General features: G+C 33.7%; 1 protein-coding gene across 1 annotated transcript; it reads left to right on the top strand.

Moving 5' to 3' along the window:
• The first annotated feature begins 6,859 nt into the window (after window positions 1–6,859).
• On the top strand, window positions 6,860–15,267 carry LOC149243987 (peroxidase A2-like). Its single transcript, XM_089367899.1, has 4 exons — window positions 6,860–7,098; window positions 7,548–7,739; window positions 7,877–8,042; window positions 14,870–15,267. The coding sequence occupies exons 1-4, from the start codon at window positions 6,877–6,879 to the stop codon at window positions 15,265–15,267; spliced, it is 978 nt and encodes a 325-aa protein (XP_089224025.1). The 5' UTR covers window positions 6,860–6,876.
• The last annotated feature ends 1,981 nt before the right edge of the window (window positions 15,268–17,248 follow it).

Genomic DNA, 17,248 nt, shown 5'->3' with positions numbered 1-17,248 from the left:
ATTTTGTTTGTTAATTTAAGCTATTATTTTTTTGTAATTTACTAATTTATATACGTGTATGTTTTTTGCAAAAAAGTAGCATCAAAGAAGATTTCTGTGAATCTTTTGGAACCAATGACTGCTAAAATTAAAGGTGGATCTTCAAAAAGAAATCTTGAACAAACCAAACCTGAGCTGATAGCTAAAAACCTTTCAAGTGCCTCCAATGATAGGAAGACACTTTCATACGGGAAGAAATCAAAAGAGGTGAGACTTCCAGAATATATATTGTATGTGAAAGGAAGAGAAGGAAAAAATATGCATATATATCTATATGTTGATATTCCTAATGATAGTGGAATTTATGGGGTACTAGGAAAGGTCATAGACATGTGTTTGGTATCAGACACTGAAGTTGTTTATATACTTACAAAAATGCCCAAGTCACATGACATGGTTAAATATAATTTATTATATTCATTGTATGACACGAGAGAGGTATCTACAAATTTGTGTAAACAAATTGTAAATGAGATTACACAAGATATTGTAAGTATTGTTATTTATTTTTTTTGTTTTGCGTTATTGTAACTGTCTCATTATATTTTTATAACTTAGTTTTTATTGACATATGATATTTTGTTTGACAGAATTTTGTTGAAAGTCTTTCAATTATGTTGGGAGACATTCATTTTATAGAGAAAGATGTTATGAATGTTGTCAGCAGTTTCTATCTAGGTTCAGAAGAAGATATGGAAAATAAACAAAAAGTAGTAATTCATGATGCTGCAAAACTACATGCAAAGGATCAGAAAAAAAATGTCTCTAGTGGATAAATCTAGCAAAGGTAGACAGGTTACTTTTGAAGATGAGAAAGTTGAAACTAACACTGAAGACTATCTTTCTATTACTGAGGATGACATTGGAACTAATGTTAGAAAGCAAAAGAGCCATACAAGAGTAAAGGTAACAATGCCCAAGAATGTATCTATTCCAGTTAATGATAAGAATGTTAGGAGGAAGAAAAGTAAAGTTGAACATTCTCAAGTAGTCATTACCAATAGTGAAGATCGTAGTGAAACTTCAAAAGGAAGTAGTGAAATCATTACACCAGGAGCTAATTTAGAGGATAGCAATATTAAAACAAAACAAAATGCCATTTGACAAGACTTGACAAAGAAAAACTTAATTGAGGGTGGCCGTACATTTCAACTTAATGTGAGACAAATATATAAGGCAAGTGAAGGGAAATGTAAATATTAAATCAGAAAGCCACACCACCTACATGTTCACAACTTGAAAACATTGATGAGGTACAATCCATGTGCTCATGTGGTTAATTATGTGCTTCTTTTTTATCCAATTCAAGTTCCCAGTAAATAAGCATTTGATAAGTCAAAATGTTTTGAATACAATTATTATGTACTTGGGGGGAACCATTCTGTAGAAGCTTAAAGACAATTGATAGAGGAATATCCCAATAACTCACATTTTGAAACAATGAAATGTATCATTTATGTTGGTTTATCAGATACAAAAGAAAATTTAGTGGCATGAGACATCCAAAGGGTTAGATTTATTGATAGTGAATTTGAAGGAAAATGTGGTGGGGATAAATTAAATGTTACTATAGATTTCCGAAAGGAATGTTGTATGGAAATTGTCTATCAAATTGAGGAGAAAATCAATTCAAAAGGCGACAGAGTAAATAATGATATGATTAAAGGTATTGATAACATTTTCAAGTTGGAATTTAGAACTCGAGAGATATGGGAATTGATTAATGAGATTTTTAGCATGTGGGAGAACATTGGCATTAAAATCCAGAAGGCCAACATGTCTAAACCATTGATATGTAGCAACAATAAATTAGTTCTTGAAATGAAGCAACTTCTAGAAGATATGACTATCACACCTTGGAGATAATTGCAAGGAGTGAGGGATGAAAAATGTGTCAAAGAAATATTATCTCGTGTGAAGTCAGGGGAATTATCATTGGAGCAAATGTCTAAGGAATTTCAAAAGTAAGTTTGTTGAATTATTTTTACTTATTTCTAGATTATAATTTTCTTTTAAATATAACATATTGTTCTTGGTAGTATTTGTTATACATATCACTATATTCACTTTTTCTACTTTATCTGTTCAGTCACAAAGTTTACATGAAAATACAAGAAAAAATGGTTAAATTGTTGAATGAAGATAGTTGGGATGATGTTGTACGCAACTATCCAGATTCAAATTCTACATCAACACTATTTTTTTTTTTTTTGCATTTAAAAAGGTATGTTGATTTATACATTCATTTTTATTCATCTCCATACTATTTTTATTTTATAACTTATACATATATTTGTTTATTTTATTAAACATGAGGAAGGATGCAAACGGAGCACCAGATACTTTCAAAACTTTTATTGAAAAAATTAAGATCGAAAGACTGAAGAAGCAACGTCTTAAGAATGTTGAACTTGAACCAACTCTTACTCTTTTCATTTGGAATGGGCTACACACTATTCAATATCAATTAATACAAGGTGACTTTGAAGACATTGCTAAACTCATACGTAAAAAGGATTATGCCTTAGTTATTGCAGATCTTCCCCACGGTTTCAATATCCCAAAAATTGACGATGATAGTCACCCTTATACTTATCAAGCTCTTAGTAAAGTGGTTACGGGATTTGTAGAAGTCACATCATCACCATTATGGGGATTTGTGACATTTCATTTAGACACACAATTGGCAATTTTATTGTCAAGCTTCAAGGGGAAAATAAACTCAAAGGTCCAGCTTACATGGTAAGACGTTGAAAATGTATGTTTGATTATTGTTAAAAAAATCATTTATGTACAAGTTAATTGAACTTATACTATTTCATGTTACAGGCAAAGTCAAATCTACTTAACCATGAAGATCAACCATTTATAAATGATTGTAAGTTCATCCATATTGATAGTTGGGCAAAAGACGATAGCTATATGTCTATGCTTTTAATCGGGTAGATGGAAAGACTCATAGCCAAGTACCGGATTGTGATGTTGTTGTGAGAAAACTAACATATGAAGATAAAGAAGCAAAATGAGAGATATTTAAAATTTATCAAAATCCATAGTTATTGATTCACTATATTATAGACATGTTCAAATGAAAGAGATTGGGTTCTGGATTTATTTTCTGGCTCATGGAAGTTTTATTATATGGAATTGAATTTCAATATCTTTGTTCTTAATTTATATGTCATTATACTAATTTACTTCATTATTTATTTTTTGCTTAATAATTATGTACAACACCAGCATGTTTCTTACAAAAAGGAAGAAATTGCATTGTCGTTGAAAAAGATCCAGTGCAGTGAAACCTTATTCAACAAAGAATTAATACTCGTCAATTTCTTCTAGATGTAATGCAAGAAATTGGGTTGAAGAAAGGGGATTTTAGTGAATCACATGTGGGAAAAAAGGAAAAAGAACCTCAACCACCATTACATGGAATGATTGGAAAGGCATACATTGGGAGTTTCGCAAATATGAAAGATCCATTAGAAGAGGAAAATGAGCAAAAAGAAGTAGAAAATATTGTGGAATAAGACAATGATGAAACTCTATAGGATGAAGAGTTTGGATTACATGATATTGTTGACTAAATTTAGGTTATGCTTGGAAATCAAGCTCATTTTTTGTAACTATTAATTAGTTATACTTGTAATGCTTTGAATTTTACATTTCATTAGAGGAATAAGCATTCAATTAATGTTCTTATGTGTTCAATATTTGTATTATGCGATTTTCACATTAATTTTTACGTTAATCATTATTTTTTTAAAAAATATAATGATTTTTATTTTTTTGACACGAAATTCATAAAAAAAACTATTATTTAACCATTTTTTGTTAAAGTTTTCCTATAAAAATTGTGATTTTGACATGTCATTTCTAGCAAAAGAATTATCAAAATGTATAAATTTTTAGTTATATTTATGTTGAAAATGGTTATTTTTATGTCAATTATTAAAAATTATTGTTTTTTAGAGATAATTATGCGATGTGCATTGAAATATTAATTAACGATATATAAATATGTAGAATATCGAAACTTTAAAATATCGACCTTCTTCTTTAAATACGCAAAACAATAAATACCTCACTACCCAAAAAAAAATTAAAATAAAAACAAGAAAATATGAAGAAGAATACCACTTTAAAAATTGTTAAATTTAGAAAATAATTATTCACATTTCATAAATCAGAAAATTTAAAGTAAAAAAATAGGTCCTTTAACAAAGGGCATGATGCAGAATCACCACTTTTTAAAATCAGCATGTAAATCACTAATATTCTAAGAAGTAATGCACATAAAAAAAATAAAGAGTCAAAAACTATGCTAAAAAAATGTGTATTTTGCATCGCCACTTTTCAAAATCGGGTCACTTTTTTGCTACCTCTACAGAACGGGTAATCGAATGAGTTCCCATAGTTTACATTGTTTAGTATTTCATGTTGTTTCATTGACTATCCTTGTGTTTTATCTAAGTGTCATCTCTTCTTCAGTGAAATTTTTTAAATGTCGTCATCTTATCTTTATGAGCACTCGTGTTATTATACCCAATGCTAGGAGAAGGCATAGCATTTATTGGCTTAGTAACTAGCTTTTTTCGACATGCATCACACACACAAAAGCAGGAAAATCACATATTTTCTAACAAAAGCACACCTTTGTTCACACAACAGTTATAAGAGGCCCTCGTGGATGAAACTACGACCTCCTTGAGAAAAATTGCATTTTAAGATGACATGCATTGCGTTGTAGTTGAGCCCACTCCTTTAGGCTAAGTAATTGCGCCTTAGTGGAGTTAAATCCTTTGACTTAGTGAGTGTGCCTTCTAGTCAAGTGCACCCCTTTAGCTCAAGAAATGTGCCCTCCTCATCTTCATGGATGCATTTTTCTTGTTGCATGTGGGCACACTCCTAGAAAATAGGAGCTCACTTCAATTAATTTAACTAACTCACTCATCCATCGACAAGTGGTGAACATGCATGTCTCAACTTTGCATGTAATCTATTTATAATAAATCTAGTTAAATTTCTTCACACAATCATTCTCATTCTCGCTTTGAATCAAGGAGCTCCTCATTAATATTCATTAATAGTAATTCTTGTATGTTTCTTTTCTTGTTTGCTTTTGGTATTTGTGCCATCATTCTTGTTTATTTTGCTAGTGTTTTGACCCATTTTACCTAGTACAAGTGTCATTATTTAGTCACGAGTTGCTTTCTTGTGACCATTCACATTTTGTAAATCTTCACAATTTGGTCATGGTTGCGACAAAGTCTTTAAGTACTTGCAGATCCTTCCTCGTAGCATTCCAGTGATTTTATCTTCTTGTTGAACTTGTTTAAGTTGATCTTGAGCCATTTTAGGCAGGAGTGCACTTTTGGATATGCACTTTTGGATATGAAGGCCTCACTGCCGTGGAAAATTGCTCCCTAAGAAACTAGGAGGTCTTTTTCCTTAGCACAATCCAAAACATCAAGCCACCATTACTCTTAGAAATTTCACCCTCCTTGTGTGCAGCATGGTACATTAGGAAGCAACATCATGCAAGCTTCATCCATTGGACTTGCACCCTACACCATTATTAGTCTCCTTGAGTGCTTGAGTGCATAGTGCATAGGGGAGGGTTTAGCCTCTGCCCCTTTTGTGCTTCAAACTTGCACCCTATGCCCTTCTTCGCATCCCTTGAGAACATAGCGCACCCAAAGCCAACAGTGATTATTCTTCATCATGGTTTCAGTTGATGGCTTATTGCCAATGCTAAAAATTCTATATTCTTTTCAGTAAAAATACGGTGCGGTTATAACTTTCTGAAATACTTTCACATAAGTTTCGCTAGTTCAAAATTTATATTTTAAAAATGATAAATGTAGAAAGTAAAAGAGCTTCGGTATTCAATAAACATCCAATAAAATCAACAAATTGACTTTCAAATCCATGATAAATATCCTCCTTTGAAGTGGATTGTCAACAGGGTTTTGTTGTGAGACCACTTCAAACAAATCTTTGCGATGGACTATATGATTTATATGAATGAACTATCTGAATGTGCAAATTATAATAATGTGTTTGTTTGTTTGTTTTGTCGTTTTTGTAAATAATGAACTATATATGAGTGGGTAATAATGTGTTTGTTTGTTTTGTCATTTTTGTAAATTATGTCTGGTTAGAATTTAGTGTAACAAGGTTATCGATTGGTTCAGCCTATTTACATTTTGGTGTTCTTGTTTATGGGGAAATAAAGTGAGATTTAATAAATAAGATGAAAAAATATTGAAATAATCGTTAACTTAGTGTATAATGGTTAATATTAATTTTAATTTAATTTATAATTAATATTATCTATAATTTAGAATAACAATGGTAAAACTATAAAATTAGAATAACAACTGTAAAATTATAGACAAAATTTCAGTTACAATCTCACCTTTATCTGACAATTATTAAAAAGGAAAAAATAAACTTTGATGGGTTATCTAGAACACGGACAATTGAATGGGTCCTTTATAATCCCCCCTGGAGTGTGAAGGACAATTGAATGGGTCCGGAACACATGAACGAATCTATAATTGGACAAAGTCGAATGTCAAATTAAGAGCTTGAACAACTTAGTTTTGTGCATGCTGAGGGAATCCGTGTGAAGAAAGCGTCCTTGTATTTACTAGCTCTTACCCTATTGAACCCCAGAGCCAAACCGATCTATACGACCAAGTTTATAGATTTCTTACTATAAATCAGATATAAAGACAACTCAAAAATATTCATTGCTGTATACCCAACTCGAGAATATCAGACAGATCTAGTATTTCGCTGTGTTCTCTACTCATTGAAAGGGGCTCTATCATGGCTGCTCTTCTCAGATTTTGCTTTCTTTTAGCGTTGATGTCTGCATGCAGGGTAACCTCCGGAGCACGCCCTCCTGGATCATTAAGACCTCATTACTATCTGTGGACTTGTCCACAGGCTGAAGCCATTGTTTTCACCGGAGTTCAAAGGGCCGTGGCTCAGGAGGCACGCATGGCTGGCTCTCTTCTTCGTCTGCATTTTCATGACTGCTTTGTTAATGTAAGTAACTCTATCTATCTGTGGAATTTTAGTATTATTGTACTGGAAATTGTAGAATTGTTTATGAAAATTTATAATTTTGTTCATGGTATTTATGTGGGAATATAATCTATTTAATACCCAAAAAAAATAACAAGTCGAGTTAAATAAGTTCCCCTAAATTAGTCCCCGTGACCCGTGGGATCCCCGCCAGAGTGTTTTTGGTGTTTCCGGATCCTGACCAGAATAGATGACACTGTGTAGAATAGTTACAATGAAATTAGCACAAAAATTATAGGCATTTGCAGATTATTTGTAAATGACATATCAATCACGGCTAAGCGTTCACTATAAAGATGGATGGCACATTCGTACCAGTAGAGATTATCACTATAAAGAGGATTAATGTTACAGAAATATTTGATTAAATTATAATGAATATTTTATAGAGAAACGAAAGTTATGTGTAGGGATGTGATGGTTCAGTGCTGCTGGATGACATTGCTACATTTGAGGGAGAGAAGGCAGCAGGTCCCAACCTCAACTCTTCCCGTGGTTTCGAAGTCATAGATTACATCAAAGAAGAGCTTGAATCTGCATGCCCTGGAAAAGTTTCATGTGCTGATATTCTTGCAATGGCAGCACGGGATTCTGTGGTGTTGGTAAAATTTTACTGCTTTATTGCTGAAGTTCAAATTTCATAAATGGGCATTTATCTGTTCAGATATTTATGAAGATTATAGAGTTAAAATGAGATTCTGGAGTTAAAAGATGAGAATTTTCCTTTTGTTATGATCAGACACGAGGACCATATTGGGAGGTGCCGCTGGGGAGGAGAGATAGCTTAACAGCAAGCAAAGCAGCAGTAGCTAACAGCCTTCCGCCCCCAACATCGAATATTTCAACACTCATCTCCAAGTTTAAGGATGTAGGCCTCACAGAAAATGATCTGGTTACTCTCTCAGGTTGTCCCATCTATATATCCATTTATCTTTATAAGATTCATCTGAACACATTATCTATTTTAGCCACACAGAGGATGAAAAAGTGTGAAGGGTAAACGTTTAATAACCATGCTTAAAGACATGAACTGTGCAAAGGATCAAGAAATATACATGTGTGTAGGGTGTGTGGGATTGACATGAAACAGTAAAATGATCAACTTCTATGTCGGGAATTTCTGGTTATTCCAAACAAAATACAGTGGAAAAATCCTCTGTTTCCACTGTTTAGAATTTTCTGATAAATTCCGAAACAGCAAAAATATGAATAGAGAGCAATACTTTGTTTTCTGATAATTTAAAAACACAAGAACAGAGCATAAAATAATACTCTACTTTGCCTCAGGATCAAAAACTGATCAAAATAATACTTTGCCTTTGACGCAGAAAAATACTCTGTTTTTAACTCAGAAAAACAGAAAAATTCGTTCTCTGGAAACGGTGTTGCAGCAACACAGTTTTTTTTCAGTTGCTGTTCGTGGTTTTGCAGCAATGCTGTTCGTGGTGTTGCAGCAACGTGATTTTTGACGTCAAGTATTTTTCGACTTACGGTGTAACAGCAACAGGAAATTTTTGACAAAATAACTTTTGGTGTAACAGCAACGCACAGAAAGAAACTTCTATTTATGAAAATAAACCAACAGATAAAACTAAGTCTTCCTCACATAGAGGGATCTTCATAACAGATTACAACAGGAATGTTTCAGTTCCGCAAAACAACTATATCAGAAAATTTCAGCACTGTTGTGCAATAAAAAAAAAACTCTCTTGTTCTACACTGCTGTGTGTTACAAAAGGACTTTCTATCTATTTTCTCTGTCTATTTCTACACTGCTGTGTCTGCATTTTATAGTGCAGGAAAGGGTCTTCACCGCCTTAACTTGCTGATAAAGTTTCTGCTGTTCATAATTAACAGATTTGATCTTTTGCTGTATTTCTTGAGTCGGTTGTGCTGAAACCCAAGACTGATAAATGCTGCGTCGGTTCGAGGCTGGTTCTTTTCTCTTTCAGCCGTTCTGCTCATTAATATGGTTGTTGAGAAGTAATGATGTAGTGATGTATCTGATCTTCATCCTTCGGGAACTCAAAAATAATTAAAGAGTGAAAAGATGGTAATGGCGGTGACATAAAAGATCGGGAGAAAATGTGGGGTGCCGGATCACGACAAATGAATAAAGTAGCTGCTGTTGTTCTATTCGCTGCAGTTGAAATTATAATTTCAACACTCCCCTTTAATTTCAACTGCTGGGTTATCAGTCATACCCAGAAGTTTCCTTAAAAACTCAAAACTTTCTGATCCAATGGCTTTGTCAGAATATCTGCAACCTGTTCCTGAGTCCTGCAATGTTGTAAAATGATTTCTCCATTGTTCACCAATTCTTTAATGTAGTGAAACTTTGTGTCTATGTGTTTTGTTCTCTTGTGGAATACATAGTTCTTGGATAATGCAATAGCTGAGCAATTGTCACAAAAAATAACTGTTGCTGTTGCCTGCTCCTGGCATAGACTTCTCAACATTCTCCTCATCCAAACCGCTTGACATGTTGCTGCTGTAGCTGCCACATACTCTGCTTCTGCTGTAGACAATGCCACAATTGGCTGTTTCTTGGAAGCCCATGAAATGGCTCCTGAACCTATGTGAAAAATGTAACCAGATGTGCTTTTCCGGTCATCTACACTTCCAACCCAATCACTATCTGTGTATCCAACTAAATCTGAACATTCTGAAACAGTATAAAATATGCCAAACCTTTTTGTACCTTTAACATACCTCAGAATTCTCTTTGTTGCCTGCCAATGTGTTTCTTTTGGCTTCTCCATGAATCTGGAAATTAAACTAACAGCGTACATTATGTCTGGCCTAGTTGCAGTCAAATACATGAGGCTGCCAACTATGCTCTTGTACACACTAGGGTCAAAATCTTTGCTGCTGTCCTCTTTGCTGAGTTTTAATCCCATCACTGTGGGAGTGATTGTTGCCTTGATGTCCTGCATGTTAAATCTGCTCAACACTTCATTTACATATTTTGCCTGTGAAATAAAAATTCCATTTTTATTTTGATCTACTTCTATTCCTAAGAAGTATCTCAGGAAACCCATGTCAGTCATCTCAAATTCTTCTTTCATGACTGATTTGAAATTTTCAATGAGGTAGTCATCATTACCTGTAAAAATCACATCATCAACATATAACACGACAATTAAAATTTTACAGTCTTTTTCTTTGATGTAAACAGTGGGTTCTCCCTCACACTTCTCAAATCCGTTCTCCAGTAGATAGGAATCTATCCTACTATACCACGCTCTTGGTGCTTGCTTTAGCCCATAAAGAGCTTTCTTCAATCTGCAGACTTTGTGCTCTTGGCCTTTCTTCTCATAGCCTAGAGGTTGCTCGATGTAAACCTCTTCCATTAATACTCCATTCAAGAATGTTGACTTCACGTCCATTTGGTAAACTTTCCATTTGTTTTGTGCTGCTATGGACAGCACTGCTCTTACTATTTCCATTCTTGCAACTGGTGTGAAAGTCTCCTCATAATCTCTCCCATATTGCTGCTTATATCCCTTGACAACAAGTCTTGCCTTATGCCTTTCTATCTTGCCTTCAACATTACTCTTGGTCTTGTAGACCCATTTAACTCCAATGACTTCTTTACCTTTTGGTAGCTCAACTAAATCCCATGTCTTATTTCTTTCTATGGCATTCATCTCCTCATCCATAGCTTCTATCCATTTCTTATCCTTAATTGCATCTTCGAAATGAACAGGATCATCAACATGACAATAGAAAGCAAATAAAGAATTCATTCCTTCATCATAAATATCACTTAAATTTCTGAATTTCTTACCTCTTTCATTCGGTGTGCAAGTGCTTGTAGATGCACTTGAATTTCCTCCTTGTGGTGTGCTTGGAGAAGCACTCTCATTTCTCCTCAAGGGTGTCTTTTGCTGTTCTGTTGTTGGCACTGCTGTTTGGGGATGTGTTTCAGCCAACTCCTCATCATCATCATCATGAGACAAACAGTTTTTAACATTAACTGTTTTCTCTATGCTTCAATCCCAAGCTTCCTCTTCAATAAATTGAACATCTCTGCTCACAAAAAACTTCTTGGTGGATGGGATATATAACCTGTAAGCTTTGGATTCTTCACTGTATCCAATGAAAATACATTTCTCCCCTTTGCTGTCCAATTTCTTCCTTAGCTGATCTGGAATGTGTGCATAAGCCACACAACCAAAAACTTTCATGTGGGTGACTCCTTGCTTTCTCCTACTCCATGCTTCTTCTGGCACTTTGTTCATTACTGCTTTTGTAGGACATCTATTCAAAATATATACTGCACAGTGTACAGCTTCAGCCCAATAATCATTTGGCAAATGCTTTGCCTTCAACATGCTCCTCGCCATATCCATGATTGTTATGTTTTTTCTTTCAGCAACTCCATTTTGTTGCGGGGTGTACCTTGCTGTAAATTGCTTATGAATTCCATTTTCTCTACAAAAATGCAAAAATTCTTTGGAGATATACTCACCTCCTCTGTCAGTTCTCAAAACCTTGATACACAGCCCACTTTGATTTTCTACAAGTGCTTTGAAATTTTGGAATTTTTCAAACACTTCACTCTTATTCTTCAGAAAATAAACCCAAGTCTTTCTGGTAAAGTCATCAATAAATGTTAGAAAATATTCGTTGCCTGCAAGTGATGGAGCTTTCATTGGTCCACATAAATCTGAGTGGATAATTTCTAAAGGTGCTTTTGCCCTTATGCTTTTCCCAGTTGGAAACCTTTCTCTGTGTTGCTTCCCCAATATACAACCTTCACAAAGGCTATCTGGCTTTTCTATCAATGGTAATCCTCTTACCATTCCTTTTCTACTCAACAAATTAAGACCTCCAAAGTTGAGATGTCCAAATCTCAAATGCCACAACCAATTTTCATCCTTTGGTACGCTTTGGAGAGCCTCTTGTGTCACTGCTGCAATTACTTATTTATTTTTCAAATCTGCTCTTATTCTGAGAGGGAACATACTGTTCCTTGTCATCTTCACTTCAGCAATACAATGTTTGCTGGGTAATCTGTCCATGATGGTGCATACATCATTCTCAAAGAAAACATTGTAACCCTTCTGAACAAGCTGTCCAATACTCAAGAGATTACACTTCATTCCAGGAACATAATAGACATCTGCTATGGTTTTCTTTTCACCTTTCTTTGTAAATATTTTAACTTCTCCTTTTCCCATAACAGAAATTTTACTATCAGTCCCAAGTGTGACTTGTGACTGCACACTCTGATCTAAAGCAGAAAACAGGGCTATGTTTCATGTCATATGGTTGCTGCAACCAGAATCTAGAAACCATATATCTTCACTGTTTGTTTCAGCCATATTACAAACTAACAACACATTATCTTGACTGATATTTTCTCTAGTGATATTTGCACTAGATCTATTACTCATATCATGCTGCTTTTTCTTACATTCATTTGCATAGTGCCCATATTTTTTACAATAATAACATTGGACATTGGATTTTTCATACCTTTGTCCTTGAGCAAGATGTTGTCCACTTTTCTGGCTGCTGCCATGGCCTTGGTTTTGATTTGGATTGCTGCCTCTTCCTTGAACGTTTGCTGGACTGTTTCTTCTGCCTCTGTATTGGGTTCTGCCTCTTCCTCTCTTGTTTCCTCTGCCTTGACCTCTTCCTCTTCCAAATGACATCTGGGTCTTGAAGGCTTGCTCTAGAGATGAGTTTTCATTTCTACTCAACCTCTGCTCATGTGTTATCAGTGATGCATGAAGTTCATCAATTGAAAAATTTGAGAGATCCTTTGTCTCTTCTATGGTGGTGACAATCACATCAAACTTTGAGGGTAGGCACCTCAATAGTTTCTCCACAATCCTCCTTTCTTCAAGAGTTTCTCCATGAGACCTTATCTGTGTGACCAGACCAATTGCTTGTGTGAAGAATGAGTCAATATTGTCTGACTCCTTCATACGCAGGTTCTCAAAATCTTTCCTCAGCAACTGTAGTTTTGCTGTCTTCACTTTCTCCATGCCTTGATAGGCTGTCTTGAGAGTTTTCCATGCTTCTCTGGATGTATTGGCTGCTGCTATCCTCAAAAACACACTCTCATGCACTGCTTGATATAAGAATACAAGGGCTTTTGAGTCCTTCTTCTTATTGCTCTTCAACAGCTCTTTCTCTGCCTGAGTTAATCCAATAAACTCTTCTTCATTTGCTGGCTCTTCAAATCCATATTCAACAAGTTCCCATAAATCATGTGAGGCAAACACGGCTCTCATGGTTATTGCCCAGTAGTCATAATTTTTCCCATTGAACTGTGGGAGCTGGGTATTAAACATACCCACGCTGGTGCTGGCCATTCTTGCAATACTTGACTGTAAAAAAATCACTTAATTGTCTTCAGCAGCTACACAAAAAACTAATCTGAAAAATACCTTAACAGCGTTTTCGCTCTGCTGTATAATTTGCTGCAGCAACAAATCTTCTTTCAGCTTCTTTGATGTCTTCAAAGAGCATGGACAAGCTCTGATACCATGTCGGGAATTTCTGGTTATTCCAAACAAAATACAGTGGAAAAATCCTCTGTTTCCACTGTTTAGAATTTTCTGATAAATTCCGAAACAGCAAAAATATGAACAGAGAGCAATACTCTGTTTTCTGATAATTTAAAAACACAAGAACAGAGCATAAAATAATACTCTACTTTGCCTCAGGATCAAAAACTGATCAAAATAATACTTTGTCTTTGACGCAAAAAAATACTCTGCTTTTAACTCAGAAAAACAGAAAAATTCGTTCTCTGGAAACGGTGTTGCAACAACACAGTTTTTTTTCAGTTGGTGTTCGTGGTGTTGCAGCAACGCTGTTCGTGGTGTTGCAGCAACGTGATTTTTGACGTCAAGTATTTTTCGACTTACGGTGTAACAGCAACAGGAAATTTTTGACAAAATAACTTTTGGTGTAACAGCAACGCACAGAAAGAAACTTCTATTTATGAAAATAAACCAATAGATAAAACTAAGTCTTCCTCACATAGAGGGATCTTCATAACAGATTACAACACGAACGTTTCAGTTCCGCAAAACAACTATATCAGAAAATTTCAGCACTGCTGTGCAATCCAAAAAAAAAAACTCTCTTGTTCTACACTGCTGTGTGTTACAAAAGGACTTTCTATCTATTTTCTCTATCTATTTCTACACTGCTGTGTCTGCATTTTATAGTGCAGGAAAGGGTCTTCACCACCTTAACTTGCTGATAAAGTTTCTGTTGTTCATAATTAACAGATTTGATCTTTTGCTGTATTTCTTGAGTCGGTTGTGCTGAAACCCAAGACTGATAAATGCTGCGTCGGCTCGAGGCTGGTTCTTTTCTCTTTCAGTCGTTCTGCTCATTAATATGGTTGTTGAGAAGTAATGATGTAGTGATGTATCTGATCTTCATCCTTCGGGAACTCAAAAATAATTAAAGAGTGAAAAGATGGTAATGGCGGTGACATAAAAGATCGGGAGAAAATGTGGGGGACCCGATCACGACAAATGAATAAAGTAGCTGCTTCTGTTCTGTTCACTGTAGTTGAAATTATAATTTCAACATTCTAATCCAACATTCTGTGATTTACAAAGTTTCAGTGTAATGTTAAATTTTGTAAAAGGGTTATTATTATTCAGGATTTTGTCACTAGGAACCAAGAAAACTGATAATTTTTTCAAGCACCTGGAATGGAAAGTTTTAGATACTAAGTGATCGATATGTTTTGCAGGTGCTCATACAATAGGAAAGGCACGTTGTGCAACATTCAACTCTAGGTTCATGGGGCTCAAGCCAGGTCGATATCCCACTCTTGAAACAGAGTTCTTAACGTCGCTCCAACAACTTTGCTTTGATAACAACACTGTGACAGATCTAGATTTGAAGACTCTGGTTACTTTTGACAAACAGTATTATGAGAATCTACCTTCTGGCCAGGGCCTACTGGATTCAGACCAGCTACTCTATTCCAATGGAGGAAGTACTAGGAAGTTGGTGGAATTTTATATGAGGAACCAAGAGGCGTTCTTCAACAGCTTCAAAGTATCCATGGTCAAAATGGGAAACAATCGACCCCTCACTGGGACAAGTGGGGAAATTCGTCACAATTGTAGATTTATTAATTCATAATTCATAATGAAGAGGTACAGCCATAATAAGTCACACTTATATACAATGTATTTGTATCTGCAATAATCGAGTGTGCCATTTTTCAAAGATTAAGTCAATAAAAATAAATGAAATGTATTGAAGTATTATTCTATTTGTCGTTAACTATATGTTATGTTTATAAAGATTAAATGTCAGAGATATGCGTTGTGGTATTGCCATATTCCTGAAATGGTTCAGGAATGTATTTATTTCTCAAATTAATAGTTTGATAATATGGGGTTTTGGTATTGAATTATCGGTGTTGCATGTTTTATAGTTATTTTATATATTATTAGTTTAGAAGTCGGGGGTTTTTAATACTGATTTTTTTTGGGTAGAGTATGCTGTATAGTTGCGTTTTATATTTACATATTGTTTCTCATATTAATTTATTAACCTAATGTATTTACAGATAAATCTGGTGTACCAATAAGTAAATACGTATGTAACATAATAATAATAATAAACCTATAAATTAAAAAAATTATTGTAAAAGTAAAAAATTATATGGAATAGTGGAAATAGTTGAGCTCAAGTCCTAGCTCAAGTCCCAGAGCCCTGCTCTTTTTTTTTTTGAAAATGATGAAAAACTCCATATAAACAAGTTCTAATGGATAGTCAGGTAATCATTTCCTTAATTTCTTTAATATTGAATAAAAAATAAAATTAAGAAATAAATTGATATTTAAATTAAAATTTCTTATCTGTAGTTTAATTAATGATTACTTTATTATGAAATATGATGTAAATTATGAAATTTAAAGTTTAAACCTTGGTGGTGGCTCCTCCCAACAAAAAAAAATTCTCTAAAATAAAATAAAATTTAAATAGAAATTAATATGTGTTGATATTTATATTCTACATTTATACAATATATATTCCAGTATATTCATTTCAATATATATTATATACTATGGATTGATTTTTACTTCCATTTTTTCATTTATTAAATTGACATAGAATTAATAAATAAATAAACATACATTGATATTCAAATTGAAATAAAGATAAAAATTTACATTGATATTGAAAATTAAAATAGGAATTGGTATCTAGTCTAAAACCAGTAGATTGATTTCCTTATGTCGAGCAAATTTGTGACATTGAGTGTATCCTAAATTAATGTGTTGTTTAGATATTTACTCAGCTAACTAGATTGTAGTTAATATAGTTAATCTATCTAAAAGCCCAACTTACAGTATAAATACGAGATATTGTGTAAAGATAATAATATATGAAATATGGTGTTGTGAGTGTAATAGTCTTGAGTTATAAGGGTCTAATTATTATATACCTTGAATATTACAGGATTATTATGATTAGCCACATTGTAGCTAACCAATATGGGTTTATTTTGGAAAAAAAACTTAGCTTTTAACTTGAAAACTATGATAAAAGAACTAAATAGCAAGCTAGTTTTAGTAAACATCACTAGAATATCAACAATCTTGTCACTTTCAGGATCATATCAACAATCTTGTCACTCTCAAGATCATTAATCACCATAGTAATATCCATCTCTTTTGTTATTTTGTATACTTTAGAAAATCTTTAAATGTTATAAGTTATGTTTATAAATATTAAATGTCAGAAATATGCATTGTGTTATTGTCATATCCCTGAAATTGTTCAGGAATGTATTATTTCTCAGATCAATAGTTTGGTAATTGATTTATCGGTGTTGTATGTTGTATAGTTATTTGTTGTATGTTGTATAGTTATTTGATATATTCTTAGTGATGAAGTACGGGGTTTTAATAGTGATTTTTTTGGTGGAGTATACTGTATAGTTGCGTTTTATATCAACAAACTGTTTTTGATATTAATTTATTAGCAGAATGTGCTTAAAGATAAATCTGTTTTACCAGTAAGTATGAACTATAATAAAATTTGTTAATTAAAAGGATAATAATAATAATAATTGAAATAAATATACAATTAAAAAAATTTGTAATAATAG

Source organism: Pinus tabuliformis, chromosome 8 (assembly GCF_031772625.1).
Source record: "Pinus tabuliformis cultivar Carrire ecotype Pingquan chromosome 8, CPIR1, whole genome shotgun sequence".
Classification (NCBI taxonomy): domain Eukaryota; kingdom Viridiplantae; phylum Streptophyta; class Pinopsida; order Pinales; family Pinaceae; genus Pinus; species Pinus tabuliformis.
Note: the sequence above shows the minus strand (reverse complement) of the source record. Positions and strands in the feature narration are given on the sequence as shown.